Genomic DNA, 18,708 nt, shown 5'->3' with positions numbered 1-18,708 from the left:
CTTTGTGGTCCAACTCTCACATCTGTACATGACTACTGAAAAAACCGTAACTCTAATAGCAGCCACCAAATACAGCTCATTTCTGTTACTTTTTTTGTTTGTTTGTTTTCTCTGCTAGCTAAATGGAAAGCTTCTAACTGGGAGTTGGTCTACTCACATAGACATCTCAGAACTCGCAGTGGCTTTTTGTCTGTTACATTGTGGGCGTCCGGCTGTTTCAGTTAATTCTTGATAGGTCATTGTGTCCTTGCATCCGTGTACCTGTTTTCAACAAGAGCATAACAGAAAGGTTTTCCGGATCATCTAAAATGTCACCTTATGTTAAAAGGAGAGGGAAGTGATGAGAAATGGATGAGTATGCTGGGCATAGCCTTTTATTTCACAGTCCTTTTTTCTTAATAGTCTGTTGCTTTATTTGGATACATTTTTGTGTACTCCAGATGTACTCTATGTCAGTAATTCCCTTGTAGCCATTAGCTCTGATCTTAGTTTGGAAATTCAACCTCAAGCTAGGACTAGAGAGAATCAGAAGTAATTCATTTGTATCAGTGGATGCAAATAACCAGTACTTGTGCCTGAGCAGAAAGATGAAATTTCATTCACACACAGAATTGTTGAATGTTCTCTGTATATGAAGAACTGGTGAGGAATGCTCCTCAGGGTAGAGCAAGTTGGCACTGAGGTTGAAGAGAAACACGAGAAATGGAGGGACAAGGCTTTCCACAAAATAAAATCAGGGTGCTCTTATTAGAGTAAGAAGAAATGGATGCTCAGCAGGCAGCAAAGACATCATCCAAGTAGGTAAAGTGATGTAATTATTTCACTGGCATCTTGGCTGCCCCATGACTTTCAGCTTTGGTCACACTGGAAAGCCAGGTACATGGGATTAGACGGTAGCCTTCTTCCTGAATACACAAAGACCAACAAAGAGGAGCCAGGGAGGGTCATATTAAACCAAATAAAACACCACTGTTTTGTGGGTTTTAAAAAATAGGCTTTCATTTTAGAACAGTTTTAGATTTACGTAAAAATTCCAAATATAGTGCAGAGTTGCCATATACCCCTTGCCCAGTTTGCCCTATTATTAACATCTCATACTTATATGGTCTTTTTTTTTTTTTTTTTTTGCAATTGAACCAGTTTTAGTACATTATTATTAAGTTCATATTTTATTCAAGTTTTCTCAGTTTTTACCTAAATGAAAAGTTTTTCCCTTTTCTTTTCCAGAATGCCACCCAAAATACAGCATTACATTTAGTAATCATGTCTCCTTAGGCTCCTTTGATCTGTGACAGTATCTCAGACGTTTCTTATATTTGATGACCTCAACAGTTTTCAGGAGTGTACTGATCAGGTGTTTTTCTAGAATGTCCCTCAGCTGAGATTTGCTGATGTTTTTCTCGTGATGAGTCTGGAGTTACGTGATTTTAGGAGGAAGACCATAAAGTGCCGTTTTTGTTTCAGCATATCAAGGGTACTGTCCCCATGGCTTTTACTGTGGATGTTGACCTTGATCATCTGACTGAGGTAAAATTTTTTGTCAGGTTTCTCCATTGTAAAGTTACTCTTTTTTTCCTCTTTTCCATACTGTTTTCTTTGGAAGGGGTCACCATGGGCATCCCATGCTTAGGGAGTGGACAGTTATGTTCTACCTTCTAAGTAAAAGAGCTTCTACATAAATTATTTAGAATTCTTCTCCCCCGTTATTTATTTATTTATTCATTCATTTATTTATACAAGTATAGACTCATAGATACTTATTTTATACTTTGGGTTTTAATCCAGTACTACTTGACATGATTGCTCAAGTTGTTGCAGCTTTGGCCATTGGGGAACTCTTCCTGTTAACTCTTACATCTCTCTGACATAACGGAGGGTTTTTTGTTTTGTCTTGTTTTTTTTTTTTAAGCACTTTCTTTCTGGCACAAGTTTCACCTTTTGTACCTCTCCCCTGACCCCAGTCCTAGATTCAGCCATTTCTGTAAGAAGCCCCTGTTCCTTTTATTGGAGGATGGTATTAGGACCCAAGACCTGTGTGCTGTGTATATGCTTTTTGCTGTTAGGTGGTAATGTGTGTGTGTATGCCCACCAGTGTGTAGGCACATCAGTAAATGTTTCTGTAGGTGACCATCTGTAGCTTTGTCATGCTCAACCTTAGTTTGTGCTGCTGCTGTTAACTCTAATCCATTACCAGGTGGATCAGTCTAGCCTCCTTCCCTTGCTTTTTTGTGAACTCTTATTCAAAAGTGAGAAGTCTTGACAGTCACCATCCACCATCCATATATTTAATGGTTGAATTCAAGAATACATGTGGAGCAGCATCAGGATGGTTAACCCAAACCCCTGTGGAAAATAACTTTATCACCTAAAGATAGTGCTTATGTCCAGTTTCATTTGCCTTTAGTCTTACTCATTCTACTCATTTCCAAATTACTTAGGTCAGCACCTTTCACCTCACCCCGTTCTGTGAGATGGTTTTGTACTTTTAGAATAGAAATAAGTGGTTTTGTCATATTCTGCACTCTGCCCTGGGATTCCTGATCTCCTAAATGATTTTTTTAAATTGCTTACAGTAGGTTTACTATGTTGTAAAGTTCTGTTTTTAATAAATGCATAGGGTCATATGCATCTCACATTACAGTATCATATAGAAGACTGCTTTGAAAAGTTCCATATGGTTTCCTTATTTCACTCTTCCTTTCTCTCCAAATCCCTCATAACCACTGATCTTATTACCATCTCTATAGTATTGCTTTTTCCAGAATGTCATATACTTAAAATCATAGAGCATGTAGCCCTTTCTTTTACTTTTTATCACTGAGTAATACTCCAACAACAGACTGGTTCCAGATAGGAAAAGGAGTACGTCAAGGCTGTATATTGTCACTCTGCTTATTTAATTTATATGCAGAGTACATCATGAGAAACACTGGGCTGGAAGAAGCACAAGCTGGAATCAAGATTGCCGGGAGAAATATCAATAACCTCAGAGATGCAGATGATACCATCCTTATGCCAGAAAGTGAAGAGGAACTAAAGAGCCTCTTGATGAAACTGAAAGAGGAGAGTGAAAAAGTTGGCTTAAAGCTGAACATTCCGAAAATTAAGATCATGGCATCTAGTCCCATAGCTTCATGGCAAATAGATGGAGAAACAGTGGAAACAGTGTCAGACTTTATTTTTTTGGGCTCCAAAATCACTGCAGATGGTGACTGCAGCCATGAAATTAAAAGACGCTTACTCCTTGGAAGAAAAGTTATGACCAACCTAGATAGCATATTCAAAAGCAGAGATATTACTTTGCCAACAAAGATCTGTCTAGTCAAGGCTGTGGTCATGTATGGATGCGAGAGTTGGACTGTGAAGAAGGCTGAGTGCCAAAGAATTGATGCTTTTGAACTGTGGTGTTGGAGAAGACTCTTGAGAGTCCCTTGGACTGCAAGGAGATCCAACCAGTCCATCCTAAAGGAGACCAGTCCTGGGTGTTCATTGGAAGGACTGATGCTGAGGCTGAAACTCCAGTACTTTGGCCATCTCATGCGAAGAGTTGACTCATTGGAAAAGACCCTAATGCTGGGAGGGATTGGGGGCAGGAGGAGAAGGGGATGACAGAGGATGAGATGGCTGAATGGCATCACTGACTCAATGCACATGAGTTTGGATGAACTCCGGGAGTTGGTGATGGACAGGGAGGCCTGGCGTGCTGCGACTCATGGGGTCACAAAGAGTTGGACATGAGTGAGTGACTGAGCTGAACTGAATACTCCATTGTATGGGTAATCTACATTTGTCTCTGTTGTTGTTGTTATTTAATTGCTAAATTGTGTCTGACTGTTTGTGACCCCAAGGACTGCAGCATGCCAAGCTCTTCTATCCTCCACCATCTCCCAGAATTTGCTTATATTCATGTCCACTGAGGAGGTGATGCTATCTAACCATCTCATCCTCTGCTAGTCCCTTCTCCTTTTGCCTTCAGTCTTTCCCAGCATCAGGATCTTTTCCAGTGAGTTAGCTCTTTGCATCAGGTGACCAAAGTATTGGAGCTTCAGCTCCAGCATCAGTCTTTCCAGTGACTATTCAGGGTTGGTTTCCTTTAAGCTTGACTGGTTTGATATCCTTGCAGTCCAGGGAACTCTCAGGAGTCTTCTTGGCACCACAATTAGAAAGCATCAATTCTTCAGCACCTAGCCTTATATGGTCCAGCTCTCACATCTGTACATGACTACTGGAAAGCCATAGCTTTGACTATATGGACCTTTGTCGGCAAAGGGATGTCTCTGCTTTTTAATATGCTGTCTAGATTTGTCATAGCTTTCCTTCCAAGGAGCAAAACTTCTTTTAATTTCATCACTGCAGTTACCATCTGCAGTGATTTTTGGAGCCCCTGAAAACAAAATCTGTCATTGCTTCCACTTTTTCCCCTTCTATTTGCCCTTAAGTGATGGGACCAGATGCCATGATCTTAGTTCTTTTATTTTTTATTTATTTATTTTTTTTACATATTTAATTTAATTTAATTTTTTTTATTTTTAAACTTTACATAACTGTATTAGTTTTGCCAAATATCAAAATGAATCCGCCACAGGTATTTCAAGTCAGCTTTTTCTTTACTCACCTATTAAAGGACATCTTGATTGTGTCCAGTTTTTGAAGGTTATGAACAAACCTGCTTATAAGGAGTTGCTTGCAGATTTTTGTGTGGACATAAGTTTTCAAATCATTTAGGTAAATACTTGGAACACAATTACTGCAGCTAGTTGAACTTTATTTCATACTTTCTGGCAATATAGCAGGAATAAATATTTTGTGAGTGGCTTACATAGTTTGTAGGTTGTTAAAACTACTTTCTAACTGGATTGTTTTAGTTCAAGCATTTCATCCTGAAGTATTAGTTATATTTTCCTCTTTAACCATTACCATCAAGCAGTAGTATGTTTTAAAAGTATTAACTTGTAGCAATTAATTTTAAATTAAAAGATTTTATTTAAATGAAATTTCTTTCCTGTTAAGTGACAATCTGTTTTGTTTCCATCACAGCATTTATTCAGTCGGAGAGCATAATAGAAGTGCTGCGTTTTGATGATGGAGGGCTTCTACAGGTAATTTTATTTTAAGTTTGAAGAATTATTTAAGGCTCATTGTCAAGCCTTGAATAAAATCTGATTATTATTTTTCTTTTAAAATGTAACTGGTTCAAATGCAATATATTTTATGAGCTTTATATGCAGACAGGTCAGTAGAGTCATGGGTAATAATACAAACCTTCTTAGCTGTGTGAATTATCTTTTAAATTAAATATTTGTAGGGGATGTTGGGAGGATAGGTGGCGAGTGTCAGATCAGGAGCAGTGGAATTGCTGGTAAACTGTATTATAGAGTATGGAGCCAGTGAGGAAAACACATGAATTCGGATGTTGGACCGTAGGTACTTACCTGGAAGAGAACTCCAAAGGGTATATGTACTGTGGATTTACATTTATGTCATCCTTCCCATAGCCATCCTAAGCCATGTCTTTAAATACATTGTGCATAAAATTAGAAGATGTAATCTGATAAAAAGCCTATCCTTCCTTTCAGATCTAGCTCACATATCACCATGAAGCCCATTTTAGTCTTCCCAGCTCAAAAATCAGTTCTAGGATTTCAGAGCTGAATGAGACAATGAATGACATTTTAACCACTCCTGATTTTCATGGCTGATTTTCACCTTTCTTCAAAACTTTTACCATATTTTGTACTTATTCTATAGCATTACCACCTTCATCATAATAACATGTGTTTTCAGGTGTCATGTTATTTGGTAACATGACTGATAATTTTTTACTTTTTATATTCAAGGGAAACCAAGGTTTAAAAGATTTAGAAAGTTGCTCAAAATTTTGTGACTTTGCAGTAATGGGACTGGTATTGGAATTCTGTTCTTCTCACTTCGGGTGTGGTAGAAATACATTTGTGATTGTTCGTATCTCTGTTACATGATGCTGCCAATCATGTATTTGTTTTACTTAATTATAAACTAAATACATGACTTAAATATAGTTCTGAAAAAAACATTTCCTGAAGCTCATAATGAGGGCAGGAAAGTAAAAATTAAAGTTTGATTAAGGCAACAGAGAAATAATTCTGCTAGGAGCCTGGAGTAAGATTTCTATTTGTGTTGTGGTGTAAATTTAGGTTTTAGGCACTAAGCCAGACAAAGAAGCAAGAAAAAAGGTGATGGGTTGTAAGGTTCTTTTTCTCTGACAGTGAAGCAAATAGATGCTTTGGATGACAACTGTTTCCCTGCTTCTAAGTTTTTAGATAAACTTACTCTACTTTTACCTAAGAGATGTTAAGAAACACATACCTCAGGCACTGGCTGCACTGTGCTTACAGAACATCTTTGTGTGGCTTTTTATATTTTAAAAGTGAATAAAACAAGATATATAATGATCTCTGGGTTTGTAAAGCCACCTCGTGAGAAAGTGATCTTAGTCTCTTTTTTCCAGTTCTTTAATCTCTTGCAGGGTAAGAACTTGGAGAACCTGTAGGAGTGACCATTTAAAATATCTCCCTTTTGGTGATTTGTAGGATGTAGAGAGCAGGCAACTCAGTACTGAATTTCTGAAAACAGTTCTCCAAATGTAGTTATTTATTACTGATTAAAGGTGGATTTATGTCTTTTAGGAACTAGACATACGGGTTGCAAGTGGAAAATTCTGAAAGCTTGACGTGTTTTGCTGGTGGTGGGAGTGGGGGGCTGTCAATCCATATCTAAAAGGACTCGGGTGTGGAAGAGCTTGTCACCTGGGATGTCATTTGCTCATACTCTTTGGGTCTGCTGCTATGCTGGGACCAGAGCTTGGGGGTGACCTCAGAGTTCTATACCAAAGATAATTTTAGACTGCAGTGTTAAGGGCAGGTAGTACTAAAGTGGTAAACTCAGCCACAGTGAAACTGCATTGAGACTCCGGCAGAGTGCCTGATGTTGGGGTGCTATACAGAATGGATTATATATCTTCAACTAACAGAATATTAGACCCTTTGAATAGAAATGTGTAAGAATCATTCATTTTAATGTTGAAGGATGTTTCCTAGGAACAGCAGTTTTGATTTGACATAATGTCATTCTTTCTGGCAATAATTTGCCATTAAGTTCAGCTGTTTCTTAAACAGCTCCTGGTTTCTTGTGATTAGAACAACAGTATATACACGTAGTATTTCTATGGCAGAATACATATCAGGTTTCTCCAAGTTAGATTAAAGCTAAAGCAAGGAGAGAGTCGAAGCAGCAGCTTTGTTTAACATGATTTAAAATTAGAATTTTGCCTGAGAGCATTCCTTCCCAGATTGTGGAATTTATATTTTTGTGTTTTGGCTCATAGTGATTTTTTAAGTCCTAAAAATTAATTGATGGTAAGTCAGTAAAAATTGTTCCAACTCAAAAAATTTGCTAGAAAAATTGGACTTGATTTTCTTGTTTTCTAGAGATAAGGAAGACGAGGCTCGTAGAAGTTAAATAATTTGCTCAGTGTTCAGCTGTTAGAGCAAGAATCTGGCATGTAGTACTTACGCAGCTTCCTGGTATCAGAGCTCTTTGCACAGCAGGACACGTGTGCAGCTCTTTCCAGTGTATCCTCGTGTTAGCACTGGTGACACCAGGGTATGATTAGAAACCGCAGCCGTCCTCTCAGCCGTGTGTTCTGTAGGTGGTGCTTTGGCTGTTGTCATTCCTGGTTGACAGGGCTACTAAGCTTTGGTATATAGAATAAGGAAGCTGAATTCATTTCTTCGATGAGAACAAGATGAGCACAAACACTTGAGGATTCTTCCTCAGGATCTTGCTGAGAACCCCAGCTGACACATATCCATAAAAAAAAAATCTGTTGAGGAGCAGTATGGAAAACATTATAGTAGAGAGCAAACTTAACAGTGAAATGCTACAAGTTTTATCTCTGAGATGAAGACTGGGTTAGAGATGCCCACTAAATACCACTGATACTCAACATCTCCTAGTTGTAGCCAGTAAGGCAAGAAAAATAATCAAAAACTTAAAAGGATTAGAAAGGAGGAAAGAAAACGTTATTCACCTCAGATTATGATAAGTTTATGGAGGTAATCCAGAGTCTGGAGATAAAGTTACTAGATTCAGTAAGCACTTGAGCAAGTTTTCTGGTTAACAGTTGATATGTAAAACACAAGTGCATCTCTGCATTTTATGTTGAACCATATGAATTAAACCAGTTTTATAGGTCAGAAAAGGCAACAGAGTCCAGCCCAACTCATACATATATGGATACTTGATTTATGAATCGCTGAAGAGCGTTGGGGAACACTCAGTAAAGGGTGCTGGAACAAGTGAACACCTATACGGGAGAGACCTCCCACCAATAACAAAAATACTGTAACTATTTTGGAACTCTGGAGTCTTTTGAAGGCGTGTAACTTCAAGGGGAAGGCTTGAGGTAAGTTAAAGTAGAATATAGTCCGTAAATTAAAGTAGAATATAGTCCATTTCAGCGCTTAGCATAAAAGCAGTTACCCACCCTCACCCACTGGCCCCGTGGCAGGCAGCTGTGCAGTGTTTGTCAAACAGCTTGCCCACAGCTTGCAGGAGCCTGGGTGGCCAAAAAAGGACTCTGTTCTCCAAGTATTGGGGATCCCTGTCCTGACTGCTGCTTTTGATCTCAGAGGTTAGACAAAGAGGCAGGTGGCCATTGTTGTTGCAGCTCCCCTACTGTTTAAAAGTTCCTCATCCTTAAGTGACCCAGAAGATTTTTAAAGGTCTAACAACCTTCAAAAGCTATTGCATAATTGGCAGAAATTAGAAAAATCATTTTGAATGTTCAGGGAAGGGCCTGGGTTCATAAAAGACCTGAGAAGACCTTAAGATCAGACCTCAGACTTATCTTTGCATAGATACAGCCTGCAAAAATTATAAAACCAAAAGCAATAAACAGAAACAAGCAGGTGGCAAACTCTGGAAAAGGAGGAGAATCTCACATCCAGAGTCATTACTCTGGATGTCAGAGTAATGTTATTAGATTCAGATATCCAGTTTTAAACAAAAATCACAGTGTGTAAAAAACAAAACAAAACAAAACATGAAAAATGACTCATTCAAACTAAAAAAATAATCAACAGAAACCGTCTCTGAAAAAGACCTGATAGCAGGTCTACTGTACAAATTTAAAGTAGATATACTTTAAAAACAGTCATTTTAAGGATGCTCAAAGAGCTAAAGGAAGATGTGGAGAAAATCAAGAAAACAACATATGAACAAAATGAAAATATCAATAGAAATATAGAAAGCCTTGTTCAGAAACACTGACATGACAGTAACTTTTGATACCAAAACACTTGAAGAGAAATTAGAATCCACCTAAGAAGCACAAGTACCCCTAGAAGGGCACAAGCCAAGAGCAATCGGATTTTTCTAATAATAATGCTGACTTTTCTTTAATCATTCATCTTTTTGTTCCTCAGAATCCAGAATGTCCATAGTCTTATCTTCCAGTTTGATGATTCTTGCTTCTGCTTGCTCAAATCTGCCTTTGAATCTCTCTAATGAAGTTTTCATTTCAGTCGTTGTACAACATTTAAGTTTTGCGAGATGAGTAAGTTCGGGAGATTTAGTGTACAATATGGCTGTAATTAATAATACTGTGTTATATGCTTGAAATTTGCTCGGCTAGTAGTTCTTAATCGTTCTTACAAAAGAAAATTTTATGAAGTGATCATTTCACAATGTATATGTATATTAAAACATCACATTGTATGCTTCAAATGTAAATAATTTTTATTTTCCAATTATTACCTCAGTGAAGCTGGGGAAAATAGAAATCAAAAAGAAAATTGAGCTGAAAGTACAGTAACTGAAATGAAGAACTCTTGATTCTGAGGAACAGAAAGATGAAAGATTAAATAAAAGTCACTGGATCCTATGACCATCAAGTGGACCAACATATACAGTGTCCTAAAAAATAAAAAGAGAGAGAGAACACTTGAAGATATAATGGCTGAAAATGTCACAAATTAACGTGAATGTAAGCATCCAAGAAGCTCAGTGAACTCCAAGTAAGATGAACTCAGAGATGCACACTGCGACATGTTAAATCAGACCTTTAAAAGACAAAACCTTGAAAGCATCAAGAGAAAAGGGACTTATCACGTGAAAAAGATCCTCAATAAGTTATTAAGAGATTTCTTATCACAAACTCTGGAGACCAGAAGGCAGTGGGCCCCATATTCAGAGTGCTGTAAGGAAAAGACTATCAACCAAGAATCCTATTTCTGGCAAACCTGTTCTTCAGAAGTGAGGGAGAAATTAAGACATTTCCAGATAAATAAAAGCTGAGGAAGCTCATTACCATTAGACCTAACCCTTGCCCGAAATGCTGGAGAGAGTCCTGCAGGTAAAAATGAAGGAACACTAAACACGGTAAAGGCGTGAAGAAACGAAGATCACAGTAGAAGTGAAACGCGGCAGTTTACAAGCCGGTATTATTGGAACAGTGGTTTCAACTCCACATTTTGTTTTCTCCATTATTTAAGAGACTAATACATTAAAAAGAAACAAAACCTAATAGTCTAAAAGTAATGATTAGTGCCACTTTGGTTTGTAACTTCACGTTTTGGTTTCTACATAAAGAATAATATACTTAAAATAATTATTTGATTTTGGATACAAAGTATATCAAGAATAAATTTTGTGACATCAACAACTGAAAGAAGTAGGGATGGAGCTGGAAAGAAGTACACGTTGAGTGTGATTGAGTTAAAGCTGATAACAATTCAAATTAAAGTATTACAACTTCAGGATATTTGGTTAATCCACATGGTAACCACAAAGAAAATAATATAGGAAATACACAAAAAGAATTTAAACATTTCACTTCCAAAAAGGCACCTGAGACAAAAGATGACAGGATTAAAAGAAATGAGGAATGAAAACAGTATAGGGCATTGTAGAAAACAAATAGCAGAATGACAGAATTGAATCGACTGTTGAAGCTAAGCTGGTGTTAATTCAGACAAGTCTGTTGTAAATTTAACATACAAAGTACAATCTCCACTTAGGGTAATGCTAAGAAAATAACGTAAAATATGCGTAAAAGGAGATGAGTGACCAGCTTCAGCACAAGCTGAACAATTAAGCTTAGACAATTAAGCTAAAAGAAGTCAGTTTTAGGCATACAGAGTCTTACCAAGGATATGTTGGAAATTCCCTGGCAGTCCAGTGGTTAAGACTCTGCACTTCTACTGCAAGGATGCCTGGTCAAGGAACCAAGACCCTACAGCCTGGCACAGCCAGAAAAATGAAGTCTCTGAATGTTGCCAGATGCCCCTGGAAGACAAAAATTGTCCCCAGTTGAGAACCACTAGGTTGAGGGATAAACATATTATTTTTATGATAAGTGAATTTAATAGTATTTGAAAACATAGCACATATATATGTTTGCAGAGTCTTTTCCATTTGTTTGGAAGAATTTCCTCCCTATATCCCTGTGGGATGCTCTCAGAGAGAGAGACAGTGCTCAGACTCCTCTGGAATGTGGGGCCTAACAGTGAGGTAGGCTGAGATCGGAGCCCTTAAATGCTGTGGAAGAGTGGAATCTGAATTGTGGGCAGGAAGGAGTCTGTGCTTATCTTTGTAGGCAGACACGGTGAAAGATCATTTGCAGTGTGTCAGGCGGCACCCACTTCATGTGTTTGTGATTCCGTGAAGTTTGCTTTGCAGTATTTTAAGTATGTCTTCTGTTTGATAGAAGATACAGAAATACATGGCACAGGCATTTTCTTGGGCCCTGAGTACTCCTGACAGACCCTTATCTCTGAGCATGAAGCTCAGAGGTTTCTGCTAATCACATGGTGAAAGAGGAAATCTGAGTTTCTTGAAGGGATTGCTTCATAGTTTAGAGAGCTAGCCATCTTTTTCATATGATTACTGGCTATTTGTTTTTCTTTAAGTGAATTGCCTCTTGCTCTTTGCTTACGTTTCAGTTACAGTATTATTTCCCCCAGTTTCTTTATTTTTCTTTCTTTTTGCTGTTATAAAAATACTTGCACATGGTGCCAAAATCTTTTCATTGTTGCTAATAAAACGCTTATGTGCTTGATTTTTCTCTTCTTTTTTGGGGAGAGAAGGTGGAAGTTTTTACCCTGTTTATTTTTGCTCATTCTTCAGCTTTCAAGATTTTCTGCATCATTTTTTATTAGGTATTTACAGTTCACAGTTGGACTTTGCTTTTTTGACATGATCCTTTTGTTGTTCTTAATAGAGAAGTTTGTCTCATTTAATCATACTATATATCTGTTTAGTCCATCTAATTTTTATACTTGCCTTTTTATCGCTTGATTTAGAGGCTTAATTTTGATATGTATTTAAGATATTTTTAAACCTTTATTTCTTAAGTTACTTCACACACACAGTAGTGTCTATTATGATTTTCCCTTTTCTCTCAATATTTAGAGTTTTATTATTGGCATGTGCTGAGATCTTTATTCTTGTTTATTATAGTTAAATGACTTTTCTGTTTTGTGGCTTATACTTTTAAAAACAATATTTACTTTTGGCTTTGCGAACCTTATTTCCACAGTTCCTTTACTGTATCTGCTTATCTTTCACAAGACAGCTTCCTTATTTGCAGTTCTTGATGAGTAATCTTCTTGGCCAGATTTTCTTCATGAAGATATTTTTTTCCCCTTTAGAAAGTATGCATGAATAATACTTAAGTCTCCTTTCTGTCGACTCCAAATGGGGGCCACAGACCTGGAATTCTTTGGTTGTACTTTTTAATTGAAGTAAAAGTGACATATAGTAAACTGTTTAAAGTGTACAGTTTGGAAAGTTTGACTATGCCCCTGTGAACGCATTACTACAATCACGATAATAAATATATGTATCGATGGCCCCCAGAGTTTACTTGTGACCCTTGGAAATCACTTCACCCTCACTCTCCATCTCTAGGCAACTACTCATTTGCTCTCTGATACTATCAGTTTATATTTTAAATCATTTTATATAAACAGAATCATACAGAATGTACTTTTGGGGAATTTGACTCAGCATAATTAAGAGTCATGAGTGTTGCATATATAATAGTTTATGCTTTTTTTCCCATTCAAATGTTATTTTCTATTATTTGAAAATAAAAATATTTTTCCAAGATCATAAAGAAATATTTAATAGAAAAAAAGAAAGGTTTCCAGTCTTTGCGTTTACTCTTTATTGCTGAGTAGTATTCCATCGTTCATACCACAATCCATGTGTCAGTTCATCTGTTAATGGAAATTTGGATTGTTCCAGTATTGGACCTACCATGAATAAAGATGCTATAAAAATTCTTGTGTTTGTACATATGCTTTTGTTTCCATTGGGCAATTATCTAGGAGTGGAGTGGGTTGGTCACATTTGTAGGTATTTTAAGTTTAACTTTAGAAATTACCAAGCCTCTTCTATAATGATGATTCTGTTTTACATTCCCACGAGCAGTGTATTAAAAGTCTGTTATTGCACGTTCTTGCCAACCCTTAGTATGGACAGTCTTTTCCGTGTTGGACATTATTGTAGGTCACCATGCCTTGATAACTGATGCTGAGCATCATCTCATGTGCTTCACTAACGTTTGTAGAATTGCCCATTTAAAAATGTTGAGTGGTTTTCTTATTATTCAGCTTCATAAGTTCGCCATACGTTCAGGATACAAGTCCGTCATCAAATAGGTGGTTTGCAAATATTTTCTCTTCAGTATGTGGATTGCCTTTTCATTTTTGTAACAATGTCTTTTGGTGAGCATATTTTCAAAAATTCACTGAAGTCCAATGTGTATTTTTTTTTTCTTTGATGACTAGTGTTTTTTTTTTTGTACTGTTCAGAAAATCTTTGTCTGTCAGAATGTTGCAAAGATAATCTCCTATGTTTTTCTGTTGAAGTTTTATAATTTTATGCTTAGAACTGTGATTTATCTAAAATTAATCTGATTGCATGGTCTGATACAAGGATAGTGAAAAGTGAAAGTCATGTCCAACTCTTTGTGACCCCATGGATTGTAATCTAACAGGCTCCTCTGTCCAGGGAATTCTCCAGGCAAGAAGACTGGATTGGGTTGCCATTTCCTTCTCTAGGGGATCTTCCCAACCCAGGGATCAAACCCAGGTCTCCTTCAATTGCAGGCAAATTCTTTACCATCTGAGCCAAAAAGGCTAAAAAGCTCATTTTCTTCCACATAGCTTTGTCCAGTTGTTCCAGCACCATTTGTTGAAAAGATGTATGTTTCTCTGTTGAATTACCTTGATGCCTTTGTTGAAAATCAAGTTGACCATAAATGTGTGAGTTCACTTTTGACCCTTCTCCAGTTCCATTCATCTGTTTGTCTTTCTGCCATTGCCACACTGGTTTGATTACTGTAGCTGTTTTTATTTTGGTAGTAAAATATACATAACATAAAATTACAGTTTTAACCATATTTAGATGTGTATTTCAGTGTTGTTAAGTACATATATGTTTGTTTCTGCATCACCACCATCTAGCTCCAGAACTTTCTTATTCATTCTGCACTGAAACTGTGCCCATTAAATGATTCCCCTTTCCCTTTACTGCAGCCCTTGGCAACCAACATTCCACTGTCTGTCTCTGACTTTGATTGCTCTGAGGATCTCATGTAAATGGAATCATGTAGTTTTTGTCCTGGCTTATTTCATGTAGCCTAAGTGTCAACTTCGTCTTCAGGGCTCATACAGGTAGTAGTGTGTATCAGAATTTCCTTCCTTTTCAAGGCTGAACAGTATTCTTTTGTATGTGTAAGCCACATTTTGTTTTTTTTTTTCATTTATCTGTCAATAGACACATGAGTTGCTTCCATGCGTTGCAGTTGTGAATAATGCTGCTGACCATGGGTGTCTATAAACGCCTGCTCAGTCCCTGCTCTCTGTTTTTCATTTCTTTTGGGTATACACCTAGAATTGTGATTGCTGGCTCTTCTAATCCATTTCCGACACTACAGCCAGAGTAATGTCTTTAGCACTCAGGTCGTCTGGACCATGTCTGCATCTGTCTCCTACAGCTTCAGACCCCTTGTACTGCATTTAGAGGACAGCACAACCAGACTTCTTAGCAGGACACAACGTAACAGGGTGCTGCCTTGGCCTGCAGCCTCATTGCTGCTTCTCTCCCTCCTCTCTCTAGGCTCCAGCCAGATGAATCTGCCATCTTTCTTGAGCACCCATGCTCTTCCCTGTACCAGGACCCTTGCAGGAGCTGTTTTCTCCACTGCCACACAGTCCTGCTCTTCAGTATAAATGTTATCTCTTCAGACAGGCCTTCCCTTGTGACATATTTAAGCATGTTACCTATTTATTTTTGTTCATAGTGTCTTTCCAGTTTCATAGCAACTTTCTGAAGTCCTTGATTCAGTGTACAAATATGTATTTGTTTAGTTTTAAAATGACTGACTCCCCCATACCTCAAGCTCCATGGTGGCAGGAACCATACTACACCAGTCCCTAAACACAGCTGGGAAGCAGTGAACAGTGAGAGCATGCAGCCTCACAGGGGACTCTTCTCATAGGATGCACTGGTTTGGCAAACTTCTAAAAATCAAATATCGGTACTTTGTATTATTTCCATGTCTGTTTAAAATTTAATCCAAATTGTTCTCTCATTTGAATAATAATGGTGTGACAGTTCATTTCACATGATTTAGGGATCAGATGTAACCTGAAAGTGAGTATAAAATCAAAGTTGAAGCTGTAATAAAATATGTGGATATTCTGTATGTCTATAGTTTAAACATTTGGTTTCTATGTTTTCACCATCATTTTCTTCCTTCACAGACTGAGACAACACTTGGACTCAGTTCATACCAACAGAAAAGGTAAGGAAGTAATATACATGTATTTCTTTTTCCTCTTTTTTAAGATTTATTTTTAATTGGATGATAACTGCTTTTTAAATATATAAAGTTTCATATATTCACTAAGATACTGACATACTTTTAGTTCTTTCTGGGAGGATTCCTGCTGTCCTTTTCTCTCATACTTGTTTGGTGAAGAAGGAAAAGCAGATTATAAATCACATCATATCATGTATTTCAAGTATTGCATATGTAAAACCAGGTTTAAATCTGAGCTTGCATGTCATCACATACAGAGTGGTTTACTTGTAGCTGAAACACCCCTCGTTTGGAAGAGGCTCAGCTTTACAGCTCCCTAATGACGTCTCCTGTGGTCCAGCCACTTTTTATGGTCTGCGCTTCTGTCTTCAGTTATCATCAAGGGTCTGCCTGCAGGCGCCTATAGGAGGAGGTTATCCTGTAGTGAGAGAGAGTTCTCATCTCAGGAGACCCTAACTGGTTGTCTTGTTGAGCCCCCTTGTTTGATACATGAGGACTCTTAAGAGTCTTAGAACCAAGGGATGTGCTAACCAAGGTTAGACTGGCAGAGTTTCAGATAGAATTCCTTATCTTCTGATTACTAGCCCTGTATTGCATTCTCTTTGATATTCTTAAAACGGAATCCTTCAGCATTCACTATTTTCTCTTTTAGCTGGAAGAGAAATATAGTGTTAGTTAAGAATTAGAGGGGGAAATGCTTTGAAAGAGGAGCAGAGGAGCCAGGGAAGGCAAGTTGTCACAAGGGAGTTTATACTGTAGGGAAGTGGGGTGAGCATCTACACAGTCGGCTTTTAGTCTGCTCTGTGCTAGGGCTGAGGATATACTCCCTTCCTGTAGACATCTTGAAGGACAGTGGAGACACCACTTCTGATGAGCTTATAAAGCACAGGTATGGATGAAATGACAAAATGCATACACTTTGTGAAAGAAGGCAGCTTACTTGAAGAGTATATTATAATCAGATGATAGAAACCTCAGGGCTTAGTTGTAGGGGATCAGGGGGCCTAAGACACATTTGTGTGCCTCACGTGGCATCTTACTCTCATCATCAAATCAGTCCACAAGGCCCAGATCACAGCTGAGGTGAAGTTAGCTTAAGACTGCAGCTTCTGGTCTCCACTCCTGGGGTGCTGCCTCCCCCAGGTTCTCCTTGGGGGAACCCCCCAGTTTCCACTTGGCAGAGAGATTGCTGAGATGAACACTGTGTCTTTTGACCTCCTGTAGTCATTTCTGTGGCTTTCCTGGTGGTTCAGTAGTAAAGAATCCACCTGCCAATGCAAGAGACGTGGGTTTGATCCCTGGGCGATAAGATACCTGGGTGGTAAGATCCCCTGGAGGAGGATCCCACCCCATTTTTCTTGTCTGGAAAGTCCCATGGACAGAGGAGCCTGGGGTCACAAAGAGTCGGACATGATTTAGCGATTACATAGCAGCAGTCGTTTCTGCGATCTCTCTCTTTTTGTGTCCCAGCTGTATAGCCCATGTGCTGCTTGGTGACTTTTCTAGTAAGCTGAGAGCTTCAGCCCCATCCTTCCTTGTATCGCCTCTGCGTGATGTCCTGAGTGAAAACTCTCAGTCTGGAAGTGAAATGGAACCCCTGCTCCAGGGAAATTTATCACATGAAAAGCTTAGTCCCCCTTCCCGCTTTCATCTGCTTCAGCCCCAAGGATTTGCAGGATCTTCTGCAAAGACATGAGCTCTGCTTGCTTGATCTTAGGATCATGGGAAGTAGAATTATGAAAGACAGAATTTTCCAACATACTTTTATTTATATTTTTCTCCTTCCTGACTCACCCTTTTGTTTTAATAGAGTCATCAATTACTTGATAATGTTTTGTTTAAAGACGTGCTGACTGCATCATATACTGGCGGATAATGTGCCTGCAGTGTTCTGTCAGTCTTTGTTTCCGCCGAGCACCAGAATGTTGTGATGAGTATCAGTAATGGTTTAGTATTATTGACACAAGGCCATCTTTTATAATGCCTTCTCCTAGGGTTGTGGAGCCATGTGTTGGGAGATTAGAAATCAAGATCCTTGAGTTTTGTGTTCACCAGCTGTGTAGCCTTGAGAGAAACTACTCAAGTTCTGAGCACAACTTTCATTTCCAAACTGGGGAAGATCATTTCTTGGCCTGATATATCTTATATGTGATGTAAGGTTATGCTTTATATAAGGTTGCTGTAAGGATCAAATGAGAAGACTTATTCGGCATCAGCAGTTGCAAACATGAAAACATTATATGAATGTAGGTTGTGGGTGTTTGCTAACATATTTGTACAGTCATTCAGCAGATATTTACTGGGATCTTTACATACACCAGGCATTACAGTAAGAATTGATATGGGTGAATTTAACTCAGATGAATATTATATCTACTACTGTGGGCAAGAATCCCTTAGAAGAAATGGAGTAGTCAACAAATAGTCAACAAAAGAGTCTGAAATGCAGTACTTGAATGCAGTCTCAAAAATGACAAAATGATCTCCGTTTGTTTCCAAGGCAAACCATTTAATATCACAGTAATCCAAGTCTGTGCCCCAACCAGTAATGCTGAAGAAGCTGAACGGTTCTATGAAGACCTACAAGACCTTATAGAACTAACACCCAAAAAAGATGTCCTTTTCATTAGAGGGGACTGGAATGCAAAAATAGGAAGTCAAGAAATACCTGGGGTAACAGGCAAGTTTGGCCTTGGAGTACAGAATGAAGCGGGGCAAAGGCTAATAGAGTTTTGCTGAGAGAATGCACTGGTCATAGCAAACATCCTCTTCCAACAACACAAGAGAAGACTGTACACATGGATATCACCAGATGGTCAACATGAAAATCAGATTGA

The 18,708-nt window shown here is 38.2% G+C and overlaps 1 protein-coding gene across 2 annotated transcripts in view; it reads left to right on the top strand.

The window, feature by feature from the left end:
* Positions 1-18,708, top strand: part of TMEM131 (transmembrane protein 131) — a 180,110-nt gene that overhangs the window by 46,480 nt on the left and 114,922 nt on the right. For both annotated transcript variants that reach the window (XM_044925606.2, XM_025260667.3), the window contains exons 2-3: positions 5,038-5,099; positions 15,813-15,853. In XM_044925606.2, the coding sequence (XP_044781541.2) occupies positions 5,038-5,099; positions 15,813-15,853 (103 nt within the window). The remainder of the gene's footprint in view (positions 1-5,037; positions 5,100-15,812; positions 15,854-18,708) is intronic.

The sequence above is a fragment of the Bubalus bubalis genome, chromosome 12 (genome assembly GCF_019923935.1).
Source record: "Bubalus bubalis isolate 160015118507 breed Murrah chromosome 12, NDDB_SH_1, whole genome shotgun sequence".
Lineage (NCBI taxonomy): Eukaryota > Metazoa > Chordata > Mammalia > Artiodactyla > Bovidae > Bubalus > Bubalus bubalis.
Note: the sequence above shows the minus strand (reverse complement) of the source record. Positions and strands in the feature narration are given on the sequence as shown.